The sequence below is a fragment of the Pongo pygmaeus genome, chromosome 2, assembly GCF_028885625.2.
Source record: "Pongo pygmaeus isolate AG05252 chromosome 2, NHGRI_mPonPyg2-v2.0_pri, whole genome shotgun sequence".
NCBI lineage: Eukaryota > Metazoa > Chordata > Mammalia > Primates > Hominidae > Pongo > Pongo pygmaeus.
The window spans coordinates 106,220,749-106,238,696 of NC_085930.1; the positions used below are offsets into that span (position 1 = coordinate 106,220,749).

The following is a 17,948-nucleotide window of genomic DNA, read 5'->3' on the forward strand; positions in this document are numbered from 1 at the left end:
CCCCATGTCTGTGAGGAATGGGGCTGTAGGCAGCCGTCCATTCATTCAGCAGACCTCTGTGAGCCTCTGTGATAAGCCAGGCCCTGTGCTGGATATGGAGTTAGGAAGAGATGGGGCGAAATAGTCCTTACCCAGTAGGAGGACAGAGCCTTAGACATGCGGCAGTGTGATAGTGTGGGATCAGGGCTTACCACAGGAAGGGGCTTGAGGAAGAACGCAGCCAGGTCCTCTACCCGCCGAGTGCTTCTGCCATGTGGCTGATGGGCACACTGTCATGCTGGCCCGTGCAGACCAGACAAGAACCACATGCGGAGGTTGGATGTGGTTGTTGTGGGTGGCACTTGGCTTTCCTCGTGGATTTTCTCATCTCCACACTCTGCTTCTTCCCTCTTTTGATGATTATAGCTCTCCCCTGCACCCTCCAGGCTGTGAACACCCGTTCCTGTAGCAGCTGTGTGGTGGTGACGGCCCCTTAAAGTCTGGGCATTAGCAGGACCCTGAGGGTTGGGGTGCTTTGGTGGAATGGCTGCTTCAAAGGGCTGGGGGGCCTCCCCATGCCTCTGCCACTCCGAGGCTCATGAGGTTGTGTGAGTCATGTCGCAGAGTGGCCACGTGCTGCCCTGTGCCCTGTTGCTGCCCTCTGCAGGCCTAAGCAGCGAGAGCTGGTCCATCATGAAGAACATGGCCACGGAGCTGGGCATCATCCTCATTGGCTACTTCACCCTAGTGCCCGCCATCCAGGTAAGGCCCCAAGGCCTGCCACCTGGATGAGCATGGAAGCAACTGCTGTGCTCCCTAGCTGTGCAGCCATGGGCAGGGTGCTCCCCTCTTCAGCACAGGCATCCTTGCCTCTGAGGTGGGACCTCTTTGCCTGGCAAGCGGATCACTACAGCACACAGATGGCCCCTGGCATGCCTGGCTCAGAAGTGCTCAGCAAACCCTGGCTGGGTTCTGAGATTGAGCACCTAGCCAGGCAGACTCTGCCCTTGACCCTGTCTTCCTACCCCTCCCTGCCTGCTTCCCCTTCAGCCAAGTGGCAGGAGGAGGCTGCAAGGGCATGGCAGGAGCTGGGGACTGGCTGTGCAGTTTGTCACACCTGTTTCCCATTTCTGAGGGAGAAGCACCATGGGGTTCCTAGACCCTTCCTCCAGTCTCCTCCCTTGGCCCTGGCCTGTGCTGCAGTTGCCAGACTCATGGCCTTGCCTGGCCTGACGGGTGGGAGGGCCACCACCCATTGCCCAGAGTGACCCAGCTCTTGGCAAAGTGCCCTCACTCAGCTGTGGGCTGTGAGCAGAGGTGGAAGTGGCCCTGCACTGAGCTGGAACCCCAGACTGATGCCAGCCATTCCAAAAGGAGTTGCAGGAAGGGGAGGATGCCATCTTTTCTCTCCCATCTTTTCCCCAGGGCTGGCAGGCCAGCTGAGGGATGGGGGTGAGCAGAGAACAGATGGGCTGTGGGCTGCTTCTCGTGGAAAAACAGTAGTATCTGCAGGATAGGGTACAGTCTTGGGACGTTAGAGCTGAGACAACCACTGTGCCACTATCTGCACCCCATGGTCTTACCCCAGATCCGAGTAGCACTGTGGTGATGTGCCAGAGGTCTCAACACCGACATCTCAGAAAATTTTGTCTGCTGACAGAGCTTGGGGAGCAGAGAGCTCACCCTTTTTCAGTTTTAGAGGAGAATTAATCCCCCTCTCTCTCTCTTCATTGTTCCGGGGTAGTTGCTGGCTGGGAACCTTTCTGAGAGCCCCTGAATCAGGCCTGGTCTCTAGCTGGGTTGGTGATGCATGAGCAGGGCGGGGGCTCAGTGGGGAAGGACTTTTTGGGGAGCAGGCTGGTGGGGCTTAGAGGTTTCCAGGTTGGATCAGGCCTTCAGTCCTCTCTAGAGGGACCGGAAGATTCAGGGGAGGTACTCCCCCTTCCCTTTCAGCACTTTCTGAAGAAAGTGTGACGGTTTCTGCTGCCCCCTGGTGGAGATGGGGTGAGCTGCTGGTGGTATGTGAGCTGAGAACCAACCAGCATCTCTCTTCATCTCTGCTGTGTCCTGCCTGCTGCGGCCCTGCCGGTTCTGAAGTGGCTGCAGTCTGGGCACTGCTCCTCTAGGGCTGGGACAGTGAGGTCACGGCACCCCCCGCCCCCATGTGCTCTGATTCCAGGAGTTCTGTCTCTTTGCCGTCGTGGGGCTGGTGTCTGACTTCTTCCTTCAGATGCTGTTTTTCACCACTGTCCTGTCCATTGACATTCGCCGGATGGAGGTAGGAGTGGGCTGAGCCCTGCCCTGCCCGCTTCCTCAGCCCTGGCTGTACTGAGGGAGTCCTGGGTGAGAAGGGTGTAGACCTCGGGCAGGGCAGCAGTCCTGTGCGGGCAGCCTCTGGACGGTGGACTCAGGCCCTGACCACTGTGCCCCCAACAGCTAGCGGACCTGAACAAGCGGCTGCCCCCTGAGGCCTGCCTGCCCTCAGCCAAGCCAGTGGGGCAGCCAACACGCTATGAGCGGCAGCTGGCTGTGCGACCATCCACACCCCACACCATCACGTTGCAGCCGTCTTCCTTCCGAAACCTGCGGCTCCCCAAGAGGCTGCGTGTTGTCTACTTCCTGGCCCGCACCCGCCTGGCACAGCGCCTCATCATGGTACCTGCCACCCCTGCCCTGCCCTCTTCTGGAGGGCCGGCGCTCCAGGCCCCTTGTGGTGCTGCACTTGGCCTTAGAGTGGCGAGGGGTATTCTTTAGGCCCTGGTGGCCCCTGGAAGCCTGGCTCCGGGGAGCTGCCCATTGTGTCCTCCCTGCCCAGACCCTGGTGGTTTCTGAGGAGATAAGCCTGTGGGAGATAAGCTCCAGGGCTCTCAGGTACAGGAGCCATCCTCTCCCCAGAGTGGCCCAGGACAGGAGCCTGTTAGTTGAGTGCTCTGGGATGGACCCACTTGTGGCCACCACATTTCCCTGGGTCGGGTTCATCGGCCGCTGCATGGTGTGCAGACACTGGAAAGTGCTGGGCAAAATCAGTCACCAGCCGGGCTGGGCTGGCCGTGGGGCAGCAGTGCCTCTTCCAGGGAGCTGAACTGAGACGGGAGGAAGGCTGAGGCCCCCTGGGACTAGGACCTCTGGGGGACTCTGGAGCAGGTCAGGCAGCTGGCCCTCTGACGGTAGGAATGGTAGCAGCTTTCCGGCTCCAGCTGAGGTGGAGATTAGGGGCGGGGACATTCTGTGTCAAACCTCAGGGTACTTCAGTGTATTTCCAGGCCAAGAAACTCAGCCTCTAACTGTGGAAAGGGAAGCAGGCCCCTCCAGTGGCAAGTGTTAGCAGGAGGACTTGGAGAGGCAGGAGGAAAGGACACAGTGGGGCCTGTGTCCTCTCTCCATCCCCAGGCCTGAGGTCCCTGTGCTGCTTCCTCTCAGCATGAGGGCTGAAGCTGCTGGGGGTTGGAGCCTATTCCTCCCACTGAGTACCCCCTGCCCCACTGCAGGCTGGCACCGTTGTCTGGATTGGCATCCTGGTATACACAGACCCAGCAGGGCTGCGCAACTACCTCGCTGCCCAGGTGACGGAACAGAGCCCACTGGGTGAGGGAGCCCTGGCTCCCATGCCCGTGCCTAGTGGCATGCTGCCCGCCAGCCACCCGGACCCTGCCTTCTCCATCTTCCCACCTGATGCCCCTAAGCTACCTGAGAACCAGACGTCGCCAGGCGAGTCACCTGAGCGTGGAGGTCCAGCAGAGGTTGTCCATGACAGCCCAGTCCCAGAGGTAACCTGGGGGCCTGAGGATGAGGAACTTTGGAGGAAATTGTCCTTCCGCCACTGGCCGACGCTCTTCAGCTATTACAACATCACACTGGCCAAGAGGTGAGCTGGGCCGTGCCAGGTGCCACCTCACTCGATGGTGTCAGCTCCCCATCCCCTTTCCCCAATGCAGGAGGCCCACAGGTTTGAATTATGCAGATAATTAAAACAATTCATAAGGTTGTGAGGTGGGAACTGGTGGTCTAGGCAGCCATAAACCAAGAGAGGAGTCCCAGGTTGCTCTGAGGAGTCACCGGAGGCTGCCAGCCCTCACCAGAATGAGACCCACCCACCTGTGCCAGGAGTGGGGAGGGAGATACCCCACACGGCCACCAGGGCTGCTTGGGTGCTGGTATCTGGGACAGCAAGTTGGCTGCTAAGCTGGGCTGGGGAGGGACCTACCTCTGTCCCCAACCCCCCTGGGAGAGTCTGGCCGGTGGAGCTGAGGCCTGCCTGGGGAGGAGGGAGAGGACTGGGTGGCAGGCACAGCAGGAGGAAGCCCTGGGAGGCCCCCCCGCTGAGGCTGCCCACTGTCGGGATCCAGGTACATCAGCCTGCTGCCCGTCATCCCAGTCACGCTCCGCCTGAACCCGAGGGAGGCTCTGGAGGGCCGGCACCCTCAGGACGGCCGCAGTGCCTGGCCCCCACCGGGGCCCGTACCTGCTGGGCACTGGGAAGCGGGACCCAAGGGCCCAGGTGGAGTGCAGGCCCATGGAGACGTCACTCTGTACAAGTAAGGCTGCTGGGTGGGGTGGGGTGGGATAGAGTGCGGGGAGGGGGACGGGTGGGCAAAAGTAGGGGAGAGAGCAGAGGGGAGGGGACAGGCTGTGAGGTGTGTCTCACAGCAGTCCGCCCTCCCGTGCAGGGTGGCGGCGCTGGGCCTGGCCGCCGGCATCGTGCTGGTGCTGCTGCTTCTCTGCCTCTACCGCGTGCTGTGCCCGCGCAACTACGGGCAGCCGGGTGGTGGGCCCGGGCGGCGGAGGCGCGGGGAGCTGCCCTGCGACGACTACGGCTATGCGCCACCCGAGACGGAGATCGTGCCGCTGGTGCTGCGCGGCCACCTCATGGTGAGCAGGGGCACAGTGGCCGGGCAGGGGAGGGCCGGGGCCTGGCCCATACCAACACCGGGCTTTTACCAACACCGGACTTCCGCAGGACATCGAGTGCCTGGCCAGCGACGGCATGCTGCTGGTGAGCTGTTGCCTGGCAGGCCACGTCTGCGTGTGGGACGCGCAGACCGGGGATTGCCTAACGCGCATTCCGCGCCCAGGGTAGGTGCGGCTGCACTTTCCTCCTTTGTGCCCCCCCAACCCCCCTCACCCCACCCCCCGCCGCCACGTATCTCCCCTCCTTTCTTCCTCCGAGGTATCTCCCAACCCCACCAGGCCCCCTCTCCCCCCACCCCCGCACCCCCTCCCGCCACCCTGTACCCCCCTCTCCCCCCACCCGTTTTCCCTTGCCCCTTCTCACTTCCCCGTCCCCTCTCACTTCTCCCCCGCCCCCTCTCACCCCCCTCCTCCGCGCCCCCTCTCACCCTCCTCCTCCGCGCCCCCTCTCACTCCGCCCTCCTGGCCCCCAGCAGGCAGCGCCGGGACAGTGGCGTGGGCAGCGGGCTTGAGGCTCAGGAGAGCTGGGAACGACTTTCAGATGGTGGGAAGGCTGGCCCAGAGGAGCCTGGGGACAGCCCTCCCCTGAGACACCGCCCCCGGGGCCCTCCGCCGCCTTCCCTCTTCGGGGACCAGCCTGACCTCACCTGCTTAATTGACACCAACTTTTCGGCGCAGCCTCGGTCCTCACAGCCCACTCAGCCCGAGCCCCGGCACCGGGCGGTCTGTGGCCGCGCTCGGGACTCCCCAGGCTATGACTTCAGCCGCCTGGTGCAGCGGGTGTACCAGGAGGAGGGGCTGGCGGCCGTCTGCACACCAGCCCTGCGCCCACCCTCGCCTGGGCCGGTGCTGCCCCAGGCTCTTGAGGATGAGGGTGGCTCCCCTGAGAAAGGCTCCCCTTCCCTCGCCTGGGCCCCCAGTGCGGAGGGTTCCATCTGGAGCTTGGAGCTGCAGGGCAACCTCATCGTGGTGGGGCGGAGCAGCGGCCGGCTGGAGGTGGGCAGAGGGGCTAAAGGTGGGCAGAGCGGCTGTCCGCCCCGGGGAATGTGGGCCTGTCTGGCTGGCAGGTGCTCACAGCCTCTGGACTCGTAGGTGTGGGACGCCATTGAAGGGGTGCTGTGCTGCAGCAGCGAGGAGGTCTCCTCAGGCATTACCGCTCTGGTCTTCTTGGACAAAAGGTGAGCGTGGCCTGCCTCAGCCCCAGATGTCCCCAGCCTTTGTTGGCTAGGCCATACTCTCTTGAGTCTTGAGTCCTGGTTCCCTTCCACTGCTGTACTGTATGATTCGATTGACCTTCTTGGTGCCCACCTCCACACCTGGGAGCAGAGGGCAGTCCACTTGGATGGGAAGATAACAAAAGCATTAGGGGTGTGATGTGCTTGGAATAGGGCATGGCACATGGTGACCTCCCAGGGCCTTAAGCAGTGACAGTAGGGAGTGATAAACTCCTGTCCTTTCTCGCCCTTCTCAATGAAGCCAGTTTCTCTGATTAGCTTGTCAATATTGAGGCTTTGGGGTATCTTGGTTGCATTTTTAGTTACAGAGTGCGCTTGCAGAACCCTGTCTTCTCCTTGGCCGCTGGCAGCTGTTCTCTGCTCTCCCTGCCTCTGTCGTGCTTGGCCTCCTCAGCAAGCCTGTTGGCTGTGGGTGTCCCCAGGACTCTGTCTGCATGCACACTCCTTGGGGAGTCTCAGCCACCTGGGTTCTGGCCTCACCTCCGAGCTGGTGAACCTGGGTCTCCACCCAATGGCCAGGTGCCTTCTGCCGGACGCCTTCGCCTGCCTGTCCCACACTGGCTCCTCCTCCAAGGCTCCTTGACTGTTGGTGGCAGCACCATCTGACCTAGAGCTGGAGTCTTTCTTTTTCCTTGGGGAGGGGGCGTCCCTTGCCCTTAGTGCTGTTGATTTCTGCCAGTGGGCTGCTGCCGTCATTCCTGTCACCACAGGTTCTGCATGGGCCTCGACTGACATCTTCCCCTCCAGCCTGGCCAATTTCACCAGGTCCCTCCATGCTTCTTGGAAATTCTCCTTTGCTGCTTGTTTTAGCTTTAAGGAAAGCCCCGATGTCTCAACCTGACCATCAGGGTTCCTGGTGACTGTGGTCTCTCCTTGTCCACCCACTTCCAATCATAAAACTGTGACTTCCCCAGCTCTGGTGTAGGCCCTTCAAATTCATGGGCAGAGGTTGTAGACATGCATTGCCTTTCCCTGCAGTAAGATTTTGAACCCCACCTGCTTTGAGGCTTTGGGGTTACTGGGCAAATATACCCATCCCTGCCTGTCAGACTGTACCTAGGAATTTTGGAGAGCAAAGAAAATCCTTGTTTGTGGAAAAAGGAATTGGTGTGGGCTGTGCTTGGGTTGAAGCTGCTTTTATGTGGCGAATGCAGGCTTCCGCAACACCCAACATAGCCCACCCTACATCCTGTTTCCCCTCAGCAGCCTTCCCTTCAGCTCCAGGCTACATGGAGCCCTCTGCTTGTTTTTAATTTACAAACTTACGTGATATTCACCAGGTACCACCTTATACGTTAGCTCACTTGATTCTCATGACCACCCTGTGAGGTGGGTACTCTTATCCCCATTTTACGGATGAAGAAACAGGCACAAGGAGGTTAATATTTGGAGTTGCCCTCTGGCTCCAGCATCTGTTCTGGCACCATGTGCTTTCCTCTTGGCCATGTCCCTCCTGTGCCTTCTTGAACTGGCCCTTAACTCTCTTGTGTCCACACGCTCAGCCCCAGGGCTGGGGCTGTAAGGGAGAGTCCCCTGGCAGCTGTTCTTCTCTTCCAGGATTGTGGCTGCACGGCTCAACGGTTCCCTTGATTTCTTCTCCTTGGAGACCCACACTGCCCTCAGCCCCCTGCAGTTTAGAGGTTGGAGGGCCTGGGGTGGGCAGGTGTTCACACTTGGTGGGATGGGCAGGGGCCGTCTGCCCATTGCTTTCTCAGAGATCCTTCACTTGGCCTTTTGTCCTCAGGGACCCCAGGGCGGGGCAGTTCCCCTGCCTCTCCAGTGTACAGCAGCAGCGACACAGTGGCCTGTCGCCTGACCCACACAGTGCCCTGTGCACACCAAAAACCCATCACAGCCCTGAAAGCCGCTGCTGGGCGCTTGGTGACTGGGAGCCAAGACCACACACTGAGAGTGAGTATTGTCTCATCTCTTGGGTGCTGGAGTGGCCCAGCATGGGGTGGGAGCCTGATACATTCATCAGGGAGAGGCTGGAGGAGTCCTGGTGAAGAACAGAGGGTGTTTCCCAGCCAAAGTATAACTTGGAAAATCCCAGAGACCAGAACCTGAGGCCCATCCCTGTCCCAGGTGTTCCGTCTGGAGGACTCGTGCTGCCTCTTCACCCTTCAGGGCCACTCGGGGGCCATCACGACCGTGTACATTGACCAGGTAAGGGGCCTGCAGGTGGGGTAGGGGGGTACAGAGCCTGTGACCCATGTTTGCTGACTCCTGGGAACTGGTCCCCAGGGGCCTTCCAGGAAGCAGTCAGGGCCCCACCCACCGGGGCACAGGCACACCATTGTTGACAGAGGTATTATACCACGGTGACCCCACTCCCCTGGCATGTTTCCCCAGACCATGGTGCTGGCCAGTGGAGGACAAGATGGGGCCATCTGCCTGTGGGATGTACTGACTGGCAGCCGGGTAAGCCATGTGTTTGCTCACCGTGGGGATGTCACTTCCCTCACCTGTACCACCTCCTGTGTCATCAGCAGTGGCCTGGATGACCTCATCAGCATCTGGGACCGCAGCACAGGCATCAAGTTCTACTCCATTCAGCAGGTAGAGGAGGTGGGGATCATAGGATTCTTGGGATTTTAGGGAAGGACTCAGGACTGAGCTTGTCATGTCCTTGCCTCCAGGACCTGGGCTGTGGTGCAAGCTTGGGTGTCATCTCAGACAACCTGCTGGTGACCGGCGGCCAGGGCTGTGTCTCCTTTTGGGACCTCAACTACGGGGACCTGTTACAGACAGTCTACCTGGGGAAGAACAGTGAGGCCCAGCCTGCCCGCCAGATCCTGGTGCTGGACAATGCTGCCATTGTCTGCAACTTTGGCAGTGAGCTCAGCCTGGTGTATGTGCCCTCTGTGTTGGAGAAGCTGGACTGAGTGCGGGGCCTCCTTGCCCAGGCAGGAGGCTGGGGTGCTGTGTGGGGGCCAGTGCACTGAACCTGGACTTGGGGGAAAGAGCTGAGTATCTTCCAGCCGCTGCCTCCTGACTGTAATAATATTAAACTTTTTTAAAAAACCACATCTCTCAGGCACTTTGGGAGCTACTTGTGTCTCTTGGAATTGTTTGTGCACACACTCTGCCTGGACCCTCCTCAGAGCTGCTGAGGAAACATACATACAGTGTGGCACGGGGAGGATGAGCAAGCCAGAACTGCAGGGCCTTTAAAGAACTGTCCTGGTAGTGTGGCAGTTTGGTACCATCTTGTCATCCACAAAAGGTGCTAAGTTCCTGGCAGTGCTACTGGAGCTGAGGCAGCAATGGGCAGACTCAGACACGAGCCACAGAACAGGGTGGTTTATTATTTCAATAGCAAAGAGCTGAAAAATGTCAGGTCCCATAAAGGAGCAGAACCTGACCCAGAGCCTGCAGTACATCTCCACCCCACAGGGGTGCGGGCTGGGCCAGGCAGGGCCAAAGGCAGCAGAAAGGGGAGTAAGAGAGTGTGCCCACTGAGAAGCTCTGCTGGATGTGGGCAGGCGGGCATGAGAGAAGATGTAGTGTAAGGACCAGGTGGGCAAAACCTGTTCAGGTCTTGTTGAGTGTCCAGAGTGGATCCAGAAGGCTGAGGGGGTCGTCAGAGGGCCGGGTGGCCCGCAGCCCTTGCCCGTTATGGGCCTGCAGAAAGTTCTGCTTGCTCATCCGCTGTTTGCCCCGCAGGGAGCTGTCCAGGGAGAAGGCCTCTGGGGTCAAGGAGGCCAGCAACTCCAGGGAGGAGGAGGGGGGCCCCGAGCTGGGGGCTTCAGGCACTGGCGGCTCCTCCTTAGGCTGGGGAGCCTCAGGTAGCGGGGAGGAAAGGGGGGGCGGGGAGGAAGATGGGATTGGGGTAGACTCTGGGAGGCTGGCTGGCGGGAGGCCTGGGGGCTCTGCAGGGCCTGGCAAGCTGGCAACCGGGGACTCCAACCCCCCAGGAGGCCGGATGCTGAGCTTGGCAATGGTGGCCTGGATGGAGCTGATGGGCACATCCCCACCGAGGACCAGGTCCTGGGAGTCCTGAGGAAGGTGGTTCTGAGAAGACAGTGAGTGAGGAGAGGGAGTCCCAAGGCTGTGGCTCTCCCAGCAGCTTCCAGGGAACCTTCCTTACCTTCTGGCTGATGCTTGCACTGGCCAAGGGTTTGCATGGAGGGAGCACACCATGGCGCTGCAGGACCTGCTCCACGTGTCTCACCACTGCCTCATAGCAGAACCTGAGGTGCAGCTGCACAGGTGCATTTGGCCAGGTCAGCTGGACAGGGGCCCGTCACCCTGGGACAGAAGGCCCATCCCAGCCCCACCTGCCCAGATCCTCACCTTCTCCTGCAGCATGTGCTTCCTCTGCTGCCGCATGCGCCGCACCAGCTGAGGCAGCTCAGGGATTCCGTTCCCAGCCTCCACCTCCTGCACAGCTGCATAGAGCAGTGCGAAGGCTCCCGTGCGGCCCACACCAGAGCTGTACCAAGAAGGGGGTATGAGGCCGGGGTATGAGGCTAGGCCAAGAGCCCATAGAGGAGAGACCCTCAGGCCCACCCTCTACCTGCAGTGCACAATGATGGGCGTGTGCAGCGGCCGCTGATGCAGGTAATGTGCGTGCACCTCCTGGATGAAGCGCAGCAAGTTGCTGGGGCTGTCGGGCAGGCCTCTGTGGGACAGGATGGGGCAGGGAAGAGCCTATGAGCCAGGCCTGACCTGAGGCTCTCATCCCTCCCAGCACCAAGGACTGGACAGCACTTAGACCCCCAACCACCATCCAGAGCAGTGGACGCACAACTCAGGCCAAGTGGGGAAGTGCAGGTGCACAAGAGAGCGCTTCAGGCTCTGGTCTCGGAACTGCAGGCTCAGCACGCGCTCCACATGGGTTTCGGTGCTGCGGACGCTGCTCAATGCCAGGCTCAGGGCACCGTGCACCATGGGCTGGCCCCTCTCGGTGGGGAAGTAGCGTGCCACTTTTTGCTGAGGGACAGACAAGTCAAGACAGAGCTGGTTTTCCAGGATCCCCTGCCCTGTTGCCCCACACTGCCCTCGTGGGCACCCACCCCCTCTTCTCACCTTCTCCATCTCAGCCTCAGAAACCAGCATGACAATGACCGACACTTTCTGCTCATGGACCATGAGCCAGAAGTCAGCAGCTGTGCCAGGCAGTGGGGCCTGGGTTGCCACTAGCGGGGGGCAGTATGGGGAGAGCCCCTCCACGCAGCTGGCATTGATGTAGTCATCCTTGCCTGAGCGCAGCACCACACGGTTACTGTCATAGGGCATGACATCCTGGTGCCGGTTCTTCAGTGAGTAGCAGCGGGCGATGGCAATGGAACGGCCTCGGGCATCATGTTCCTGCGCATCTTGCAGCTCTCGCCAGACAGTGTCCAGAGCCCCCACATCCCCCAGCTGGCCCCGAAAGGCCTCCAGCTCCTGCTGCAACTGCCGCAGCCTCTCAGGATGTTCATAGGGGTCCCGCTCAATCAGCCGCAGGGCCTGTGGCCGACGGCCCTCAGCTGCGTCCACCTTGGTGGGCTGCAGCAGGGGCTGCCCACCCCCAGGAGGCTGAGTGCCACCATGCTGGCTCTCCGGGCTGGAGGAGAGCAGGTCTGCAGCTGCAGTGCCTCGGCGCAGGCAAGGGGGTGGTTCTGCTGCTGGGGGACGAGGGGGTACCGGACCAGGCCCTGGAGATGGGGCAGGTGAAGGCACCAGGTGGGGACTAGGGGTGGACTGGCCAGCAGACGAGGGCCCTCGAATGGTAAGAGGGGCTGCCTGGGGGCCCATGGGTCTGGTGGAAGGGGCAGGACCATATCCCAGTGGGGGATGGGGAGGCTGAGGGGGCCCAGGGCTGGGGAAAGGCAGAGCCCCCGAGTGGGCTGGCAGAGGGTCTTGAGCAGGACCTGGGTAGAGCTGGGTGTGTAGTGGGGGTGGCGGCTGCCCCAGGACCCCAGGCTGAGGGGCATAGGGGTAGGGGGACTGTGGGGGTAGGAGTCCTGGGGCCTGGGGTGGGAAGAGGTGTGGATGCTGGAGTGGAAGGGGCTGCTGTGGGGGCTGAGGCCCAAACGCTCGTGAAGGATGGGGCTGAGGATGGGGATGGGGATGGGGATGGGGCTGGGGCTGGGGCTGGGGCTGGGGCTGGGGCTGGGGCCGGGGCCCAATCCTCGGGGCTGGAAAACCTGCGGGAATCCCAGGAGAGAAGTGGTGCTGGGCTGGGATGGGTTGCTTGGCCCCTACGGGGTAGGTGTAAGGCGTGGGCAGTGGCTGCGGTGGGGGCACAGGGAAGCAGGGCTGGGGAGGAGCAGGGGTGGGGTTTGGCCGTGGGGTTGTGTGGCTGGGGATGGGCGCCTGGATGCTATCTACTGTGGTGGTGGCTGGCCGAACCGCCATGGCCAACTCGGGGCCTGAGAATTGAGGAGGTGGGGCCGAGGGGAGACCTGCAACTGGTGGGGCCGGCCCTACCCCCACATAGGGACTGCTCACCACGCCATGCTGTGGGGAGGATCGGGGCACAAGGCCCAGCTCCGGTGTGTAGGCAGGGGCTGGGTAGAGGGCAGGCCCAGGTGCTACGGGCATTGCAGGGGGCCCTGGAGCCCTGGGCTGTATCAGCTGGGTGGGGCCCGAGTAGGTACCAGGGGGCAAGGGGCCTGAGAGATAGTGGGGTCCTGGGCCTGTGGAGCTGGGGAAGGGGCTGGGAGGAAAGTGGAGCGGGGTGGCAGTTCCCAGGAAGGTGTCGGGCAGTCGTGGGCCAGCCACCATGTCAGGGGGGAAGCTGCGCAGCTCCTCAGGGGGGTCTCCTGCTTCCACTGCCTCACTCTCCTCCCTGCGGGGCAGCAGTGGCTTTGGGGCTGTGGGCCGTGGCGGCGGCTTCTTCTTCAGCTCCCTGTGGGACAGGCAGGGAAAAAGTGGGGCCAGGCTCCCATCACCCCAGCCTGTCTGGACCCGAGCCGCACCACAGTCCCAGGGCCACACAAACCTGTCCAGGAGCTGCTGGCGGGCAGCCTCGCGGGCCTGGCAGGTGGACTGCGTGCGCTCCAGCAGAGCAGCCACCTTGCTCTCCAGATCTGCGTAGAAGTCCCTGCCCTCCTGCGACTTCTTCATCAGGTCCTCATAGGCTTCATACGAGGCCACCAGGGTCTGCAGCGTGGAGTTCCACCTGGTGGGCAGAAGGGCCAGCTCCAGGTGAACCATGGGGGTGGGCTCCAGGCGGCTCCGGGAAAGAGCAGAGGACTGGGCACTGACTTTTGGTCCAGGTCGCTGAGTACCCGCCGCACGGCCGCGTACTGCACGTTGGCCTCTGTCAGTGCACGGAGGACACGGTCCTGGGCGGCCAGGTTCTGCTCCAGGTACACCTTCAGCTGGTCATACTTTTTCAGCTGCTCCTCGAACAGCTTCTGAGGGAGGGGTGGGGGCCGGGAACGGACACTCAGGGCCTCGACTCCTAAGGGTTGGGCCCGGAGCCAGAGCCCCTCCACCCTGCTCACCCAGCCCACCTTCATCTCTGAGTGGTCTGTGGTGACCAGCGAGGCAGTGATGTCATCTTTCTGGATAAGCTCACGCAGCTGCTGCTCCAGGGATACGCGCTGGTCCCGCATCTCCTGCACCTTGGCCAGGATGCGCTTTAGGTTCTGCAGCACGGCCTTGTCCTCTGTGGGCAGCAGTGGTCAGTGAGGCCAGAGAAACCCCCAGCTCAAGTCTCCCAATGGGGTCTGGTGGGGCTCACCTGGGGTTAGGACCGGTGTGGGCAGGGCAGCCCGGACCTGGTCAAGCGGCCCACTGAGCAGGCGCAGGTTGCCGACGTGCAGGTTCATGGCACGGTGCAGCTCACTGTTGGTGAAGGAGGCCTTCTCGTGGACTTCCATGTACTTGGCCCATTCTCGCCTCACCTCTGCCAACTCAGCCTTGGAGGGGGCGGAGATGGCCCCCGCCTGACCCACCGCCTCCTGAAACTTCTGCTCTAGCAGCTCATCCTCTTCCAGCAGATCTCTGATGTCCTTCAGGGAAGCCTCCACATCCGTGAACACACCTGACAGCACTGGGGTTGTGGATCGTACAGGCAGCCCCTGAGGCAGGCTGACTGGGCACCCATGGGCCCCTCCCCCAAGAGACAGAACCGCCCCCTCAGGTCAGGGCTTGAGTGAGGCCCAGCGCACACTGAGCAGGGTGCATGAGGTATGCTGATTCAGAGGAGTGGGTGTGGATGCCCAAGCCAGGGCCTAGAGGGGTGCAGTCTCCATCCTCGGTGACCAGGGACACGGAGGAGGCCACAGCAGATGACCTCCACACTCCCTTCCACCTGCTTGCTCTGCCCCTTACTCACCTTGCATGGACTGGACAAGGTTCCTGACAGTGTCGGGCCGGACACTGAGGGCCGCACACTTCTCCATGAGCTGGGGTGGGATGTGGCTGTAGGCATCAAGGTTGTCCACCGTCTCGGGATCCAACTGCATTGAATCCATGAACTGGCTGTGGGGAGCAACAGGGCCAGGTGGGTGCTGGATGCTGATCCAACTCTGACCATGTCAAAGGAGCCGCTAGGGCGAGCCCCACCACTGAATCTGAGGTCTCAGCAGAGAGCAAATTGTGACCTCGGACCCCTACTACCAGGTCTGGCCTGGTCTCACAGAACATGCACAGGGCACTGCTGGAAACGGTGGAACAGAAGGCACCTCATCCTCCCAAGACATGACTCCTGCCTTACACACTAGCCCCACCACCCTGGGTGGGAAGGCAGCATTGGGAAACCTGTTTGGAATGGACATTTCATTCCTCTCCCAGCATAGGCAGCCCTGGGGCCCCCAGAGGCCCGGGAAGTGCTGCCTGCCTCCGCCTCCTGGCCCAAGTCCCACACTCACTCCAGGACCTCATTCTTGTCCTCAATCTTGGCCATCATCTCCCGGAGCAGCTTGGCCTTCTCCTCACTGCAGAAGTGACAGAGCATTTGCTGAAGACCCACATCTCAAGACACCCCACCTCCCTCTGTGCCACCCTCCACCCACCTGTACAGTGACGAGGCCTCGTGGGCAGCCATGGGTACCAGTTTGGCGAAGATGTCAGGGCCTGTAACAGCTGGGTCTGTGGGGTTCACTGGCAAGGGCTTCACCAAGGGGGCTCCTGGGGGGGGGTGGGAATTGTGGAGATCAGGCCCACACAGAGTCCTTGAGGCAGCCTCCTGTGTCCTGTCCCCACCCCACCGTCACCTCTGCCCCCACCTCTCAGCTCCCCGACCTTTTACAGGCTGAAGGGTGTCCAATGCTGGGACAGCCTCATGGTAGATGAAGTCGTTGTCCTTCTTGGCAGAATTGTACCTGGGGATCAGGAACAGGGGGAGTGGGCAGTCACGGGGTGTCAGCGGGGATCCAGAACCTACTTCCCATGTGGGACACTGCTCTCTGGCACTGGAGTCTTCCTCCCAAAGATGCCAGCAGAGGGACAAGACCCTTCACAAAAAGAAGGAACCAAGGCCACCCCCACAGACTCACTTTCCCCCAATGACATCCATAGTGAAGCGAAGCGCGTCTTGCACAGTGTCAGGCTGGCCCTGTGGGGTTATGGACAGGGGTGGGGCCTTAGCACAACCAAGGCTGGCACCAGGACACCCCCTCAGTCCTACCGGGCTTGCTCCTATACCCTCAGGGGTCTAAGGGGCAGCCAGGCCTTCCTCAGCTTTACCTTGGCCAACTTGATGGCTTCATTGAGCTTGTCCAGGGCGCTCTGGAAGTACGCAACCTGTGGAGGGTGGCAGGAAAGCCTGCTCTGTCCTCTGCTTGGACCCCTTCTCCTCCTGCCTCCCACCCGGCCCTGCCTGTCCATCAGATGACAAGCAGCTCAGAAGGCAGCCGGGCACCACCCCAGCCAACAGCAGCAAGGTGGTGCCACACCCTGCCCCAGCCACCTGCTCTGTAGGGAGCCTGCCCCACCTCCTCAGACCCCGAGGGACGAGGGCTGCACAGATGGGACGACACTTAAGACACCAGGCCTCCAGCAGGGTGATGGCCAGGGTGAGACAGAGAAGGCCACCCTCCGGTGTGTAAGGAGTGGGAGCACACCAGCATCTCACTGAAGGCTGCTATTGGTCCCCAGGCCCCTCCTCGCTGTAACTCACTCACCCGCTCCCCGAACTTCTGCTGCTCCTCGGCCTGCTTTCCCATGTGCAGCTGGGAAAGAAGAAGAGATGCCATGACTTGCTTCCTGAGCTGTGGCCACTCAGCCCCGCCCTGCCCCACCCTGGGGCCCCAGGACCTCACATGAGCCACAGCTGCGAAGTAGTAGATCTTCATTTGCACAAGCTTCTTCCAGTCCTTCTGGATCCGGCCCAGCAGTGAGGCAGTGTCAGGGTTCTCCAAAGCCCGGCATGCCTCCTTGTAGTAATCTACCACCTGAGAACAGGGTGGGGCCCAATGAGTGGGGGGATCAGCAGTAAAGTGAAGGCCTCCCCTCAGCCCCGTCCCTACCTGTGCACTGATGCGGGCCACTAGAAAACTCTTCCTGTTGTCCAACATCGACTTCTCCAGGAGGCACTCCTGAGCCTGGCCCTGGGGCGACATGTGAGGTGCACTCCCTCACTCACCCAAGGCCTCCCCCTTCCCCTTCCCTTTATCCTTCCCCAGGGGCAGACTGAGGGATCTCTCTTCACTGCCCTCTCCCCCAGCTGCCTCCACTCCAAGCAGCACCACTGTGCTCCTGATTCAACAAAGCCAAGGCCCCTTGCTTGTCCCTCACTGCCTTGGTCCAGGATCCAGGCCCAACTGCCCCCTCCCCAGCCATCCCCTTTCCTGGATTCAACTCCACTCCAAACAGGGTGCCTCCTCACCAGCATGAGGTTGACGTTGAGCGTAAGGATCTGGCGGCTCATGTCGACGCTGTAGGCTTGAGGGAAGTGCTCCCGTAGGTAGGCGAAGGCGCCAGCTGCGCACTGGAAATGGGTACAGGAGACCTTCATGCCCTGGGAGGGAGTGGGAGGGATGGCCTGTGTCCACTCCATGGGTCAGGATTCATCCATACTTGGGAGGCTGCCCCTCCCTGGTATGTCCACATGTTCCACTACTGCCCCTCTCCTCACCTCCTCAGACACCCGCTTGTCCATGGCCCCCAGCATGGAGTGCAGCGCTCCTGGGGAGGGAGGGGACAGTGTTAGGGGGCCTGGCGCTGCTCACACCCATGTGAAGGTGAGGCCAAGGGGGCACTGTTGTTATCCACAATCAGGACAACACGGCTCTGAGAACCAGGGCAACGAGTCCAAGGACACCCAAGCTGGAGGGAACAAGGAAACTCAGAAGTCCTGCCCAGCCCTCAGTCTCCTGCTCTGCATTTGGCAGAGGATGGAAGGGCTCCTGTCTAAGGGGTCCAATCTTGAAGCTTCAGGGATGTTTGCACAGAACTCTGGGGTTCCCCAAGCTTCTCCCTTGAGCCAGGCTAAGGCTGACTAGCAGGGCAAGCTGAGGCCAGCCACGCTCTCCTCCTGCCTGAAGCAGCCCAAAACCACAGTGGGGAGGGGCTGTCCAGTCAAAGAAAAAAGGCCCTCTCTCCCAGACAGAGCACACAGTGGCAACTCTGTGTGGCAGCCAGCCCAGTAGAACCTCGCCCCAGCAGAGGCTCCCCCCGGGCCCAGCTCAGAAAACAGTGGAGGAGCTGGCAGGGCTGTGGGGAAGTCAGTGGAGGGGCGGGAATCCTGGAGTCCTCCCTTTATCAGCCCACTGCCTTTGTGGCCATCTGAAGGGCTGAAAGCTAGGCTGGCAGGACTGGGGAGTAGGGCCATGGGGAAGGGATCAGGCAGCTCACCAAGGTTGTAGAGAATACAGGCCTGCTCGTACTTGATGTCCTCATGAGCCACAGACTTGCCTGAGAAGATCTCTGTCCTGCAGACATGGC

General features: G+C 61.2%; 2 protein-coding genes across 8 annotated transcripts in view; one reads left to right on the plus strand and one right to left on the minus strand.

Annotated features, from left to right (window-relative positions):
• The window catches only part of SCAP (SREBF chaperone), a 66,565-nt gene extending 57,414 nt beyond the window's left edge, over window positions 1-9,151 (plus strand). For 2 of the 4 annotated variants that reach the window (XM_054481900.2, XM_063661227.1), the window contains exons 10-23: window positions 647-741; window positions 2,159-2,257; window positions 2,416-2,634; window positions 3,468-3,844; window positions 4,326-4,514; window positions 4,647-4,848; window positions 4,937-5,052; window positions 5,364-5,883; window positions 5,980-6,065; window positions 7,680-7,762; window positions 7,867-8,033; window positions 8,208-8,288; window positions 8,475-8,681; window positions 8,762-9,151. In XM_054481900.2, coding sequence (XP_054337875.1) covers window positions 647-741; window positions 2,159-2,257; window positions 2,416-2,634; window positions 3,468-3,844; window positions 4,326-4,514; window positions 4,647-4,848; window positions 4,937-5,052; window positions 5,364-5,883; window positions 5,980-6,065; window positions 7,680-7,762; window positions 7,867-8,033; window positions 8,208-8,288; window positions 8,475-8,681; window positions 8,762-9,007 — 2,687 coding nt within the window. In that variant the 3' untranslated portion in view covers window positions 9,008-9,151. Of the gene's footprint in view, window positions 1-646; window positions 742-2,158; window positions 2,258-2,415; window positions 2,635-3,467; window positions 3,845-4,325; window positions 4,515-4,646; window positions 4,849-4,936; window positions 5,053-5,360; window positions 5,884-5,979; window positions 6,066-7,679; window positions 7,763-7,866; window positions 8,034-8,207; window positions 8,289-8,474; window positions 8,682-8,761 lie in introns of all 4 variants that reach the window. The other 2 variants (XM_054481896.2, XM_054481897.2) reach the window with 1 other exon arrangement.
• A 259-nt stretch (window positions 9,152-9,410) lies between these two features.
• Window positions 9,411-17,948, minus strand: part of PTPN23 (protein tyrosine phosphatase non-receptor type 23) — a 34,441-nt gene continuing 25,903 nt past the window's right edge. For 3 of the 4 annotated variants that reach the window (XM_054481893.2, XM_054481895.2, XM_063661226.1), the window contains 22 exons: window positions 17,859-17,935; window positions 17,140-17,189; window positions 16,891-17,022; window positions 16,532-16,612; window positions 16,325-16,456; window positions 16,187-16,234; window positions 15,750-15,806; window positions 15,560-15,618; window positions 15,306-15,385; window positions 15,077-15,191; window positions 14,933-14,998; window positions 14,398-14,543; window positions 13,801-14,112; window positions 13,571-13,725; window positions 13,320-13,471; window positions 13,054-13,233; window positions 11,154-12,960; window positions 10,873-11,057; window positions 10,642-10,746; window positions 10,419-10,557; window positions 10,213-10,326; window positions 9,411-10,136 (listed from right to left, as the gene is read on the minus strand). In XM_054481893.2, coding sequence (XP_054337868.1) covers window positions 9,657-10,136; window positions 10,213-10,326; window positions 10,419-10,557; window positions 10,642-10,746; window positions 10,873-11,057; window positions 11,154-12,960; window positions 13,054-13,233; window positions 13,320-13,471; window positions 13,571-13,725; window positions 13,801-14,112; window positions 14,398-14,543; window positions 14,933-14,998; window positions 15,077-15,191; window positions 15,306-15,385; window positions 15,560-15,618; window positions 15,750-15,806; window positions 16,187-16,234; window positions 16,325-16,456; window positions 16,532-16,612; window positions 16,891-17,022; window positions 17,140-17,189; window positions 17,859-17,935 — 4,672 coding nt within the window. In that variant the 3' untranslated portion in view covers window positions 9,411-9,656. The remainder of the gene's footprint in view (window positions 10,137-10,212; window positions 10,327-10,418; window positions 10,558-10,641; window positions 10,747-10,872; window positions 11,058-11,153; window positions 12,961-13,053; window positions 13,234-13,319; window positions 13,472-13,570; window positions 13,726-13,800; window positions 14,113-14,397; window positions 14,544-14,932; window positions 14,999-15,076; window positions 15,192-15,305; window positions 15,386-15,559; window positions 15,619-15,749; window positions 15,807-16,186; window positions 16,235-16,324; window positions 16,457-16,531; window positions 16,613-16,890; window positions 17,023-17,139; window positions 17,190-17,858; window positions 17,936-17,948) is intronic. The other variant, XM_054481894.2, reaches the window with a different exon arrangement.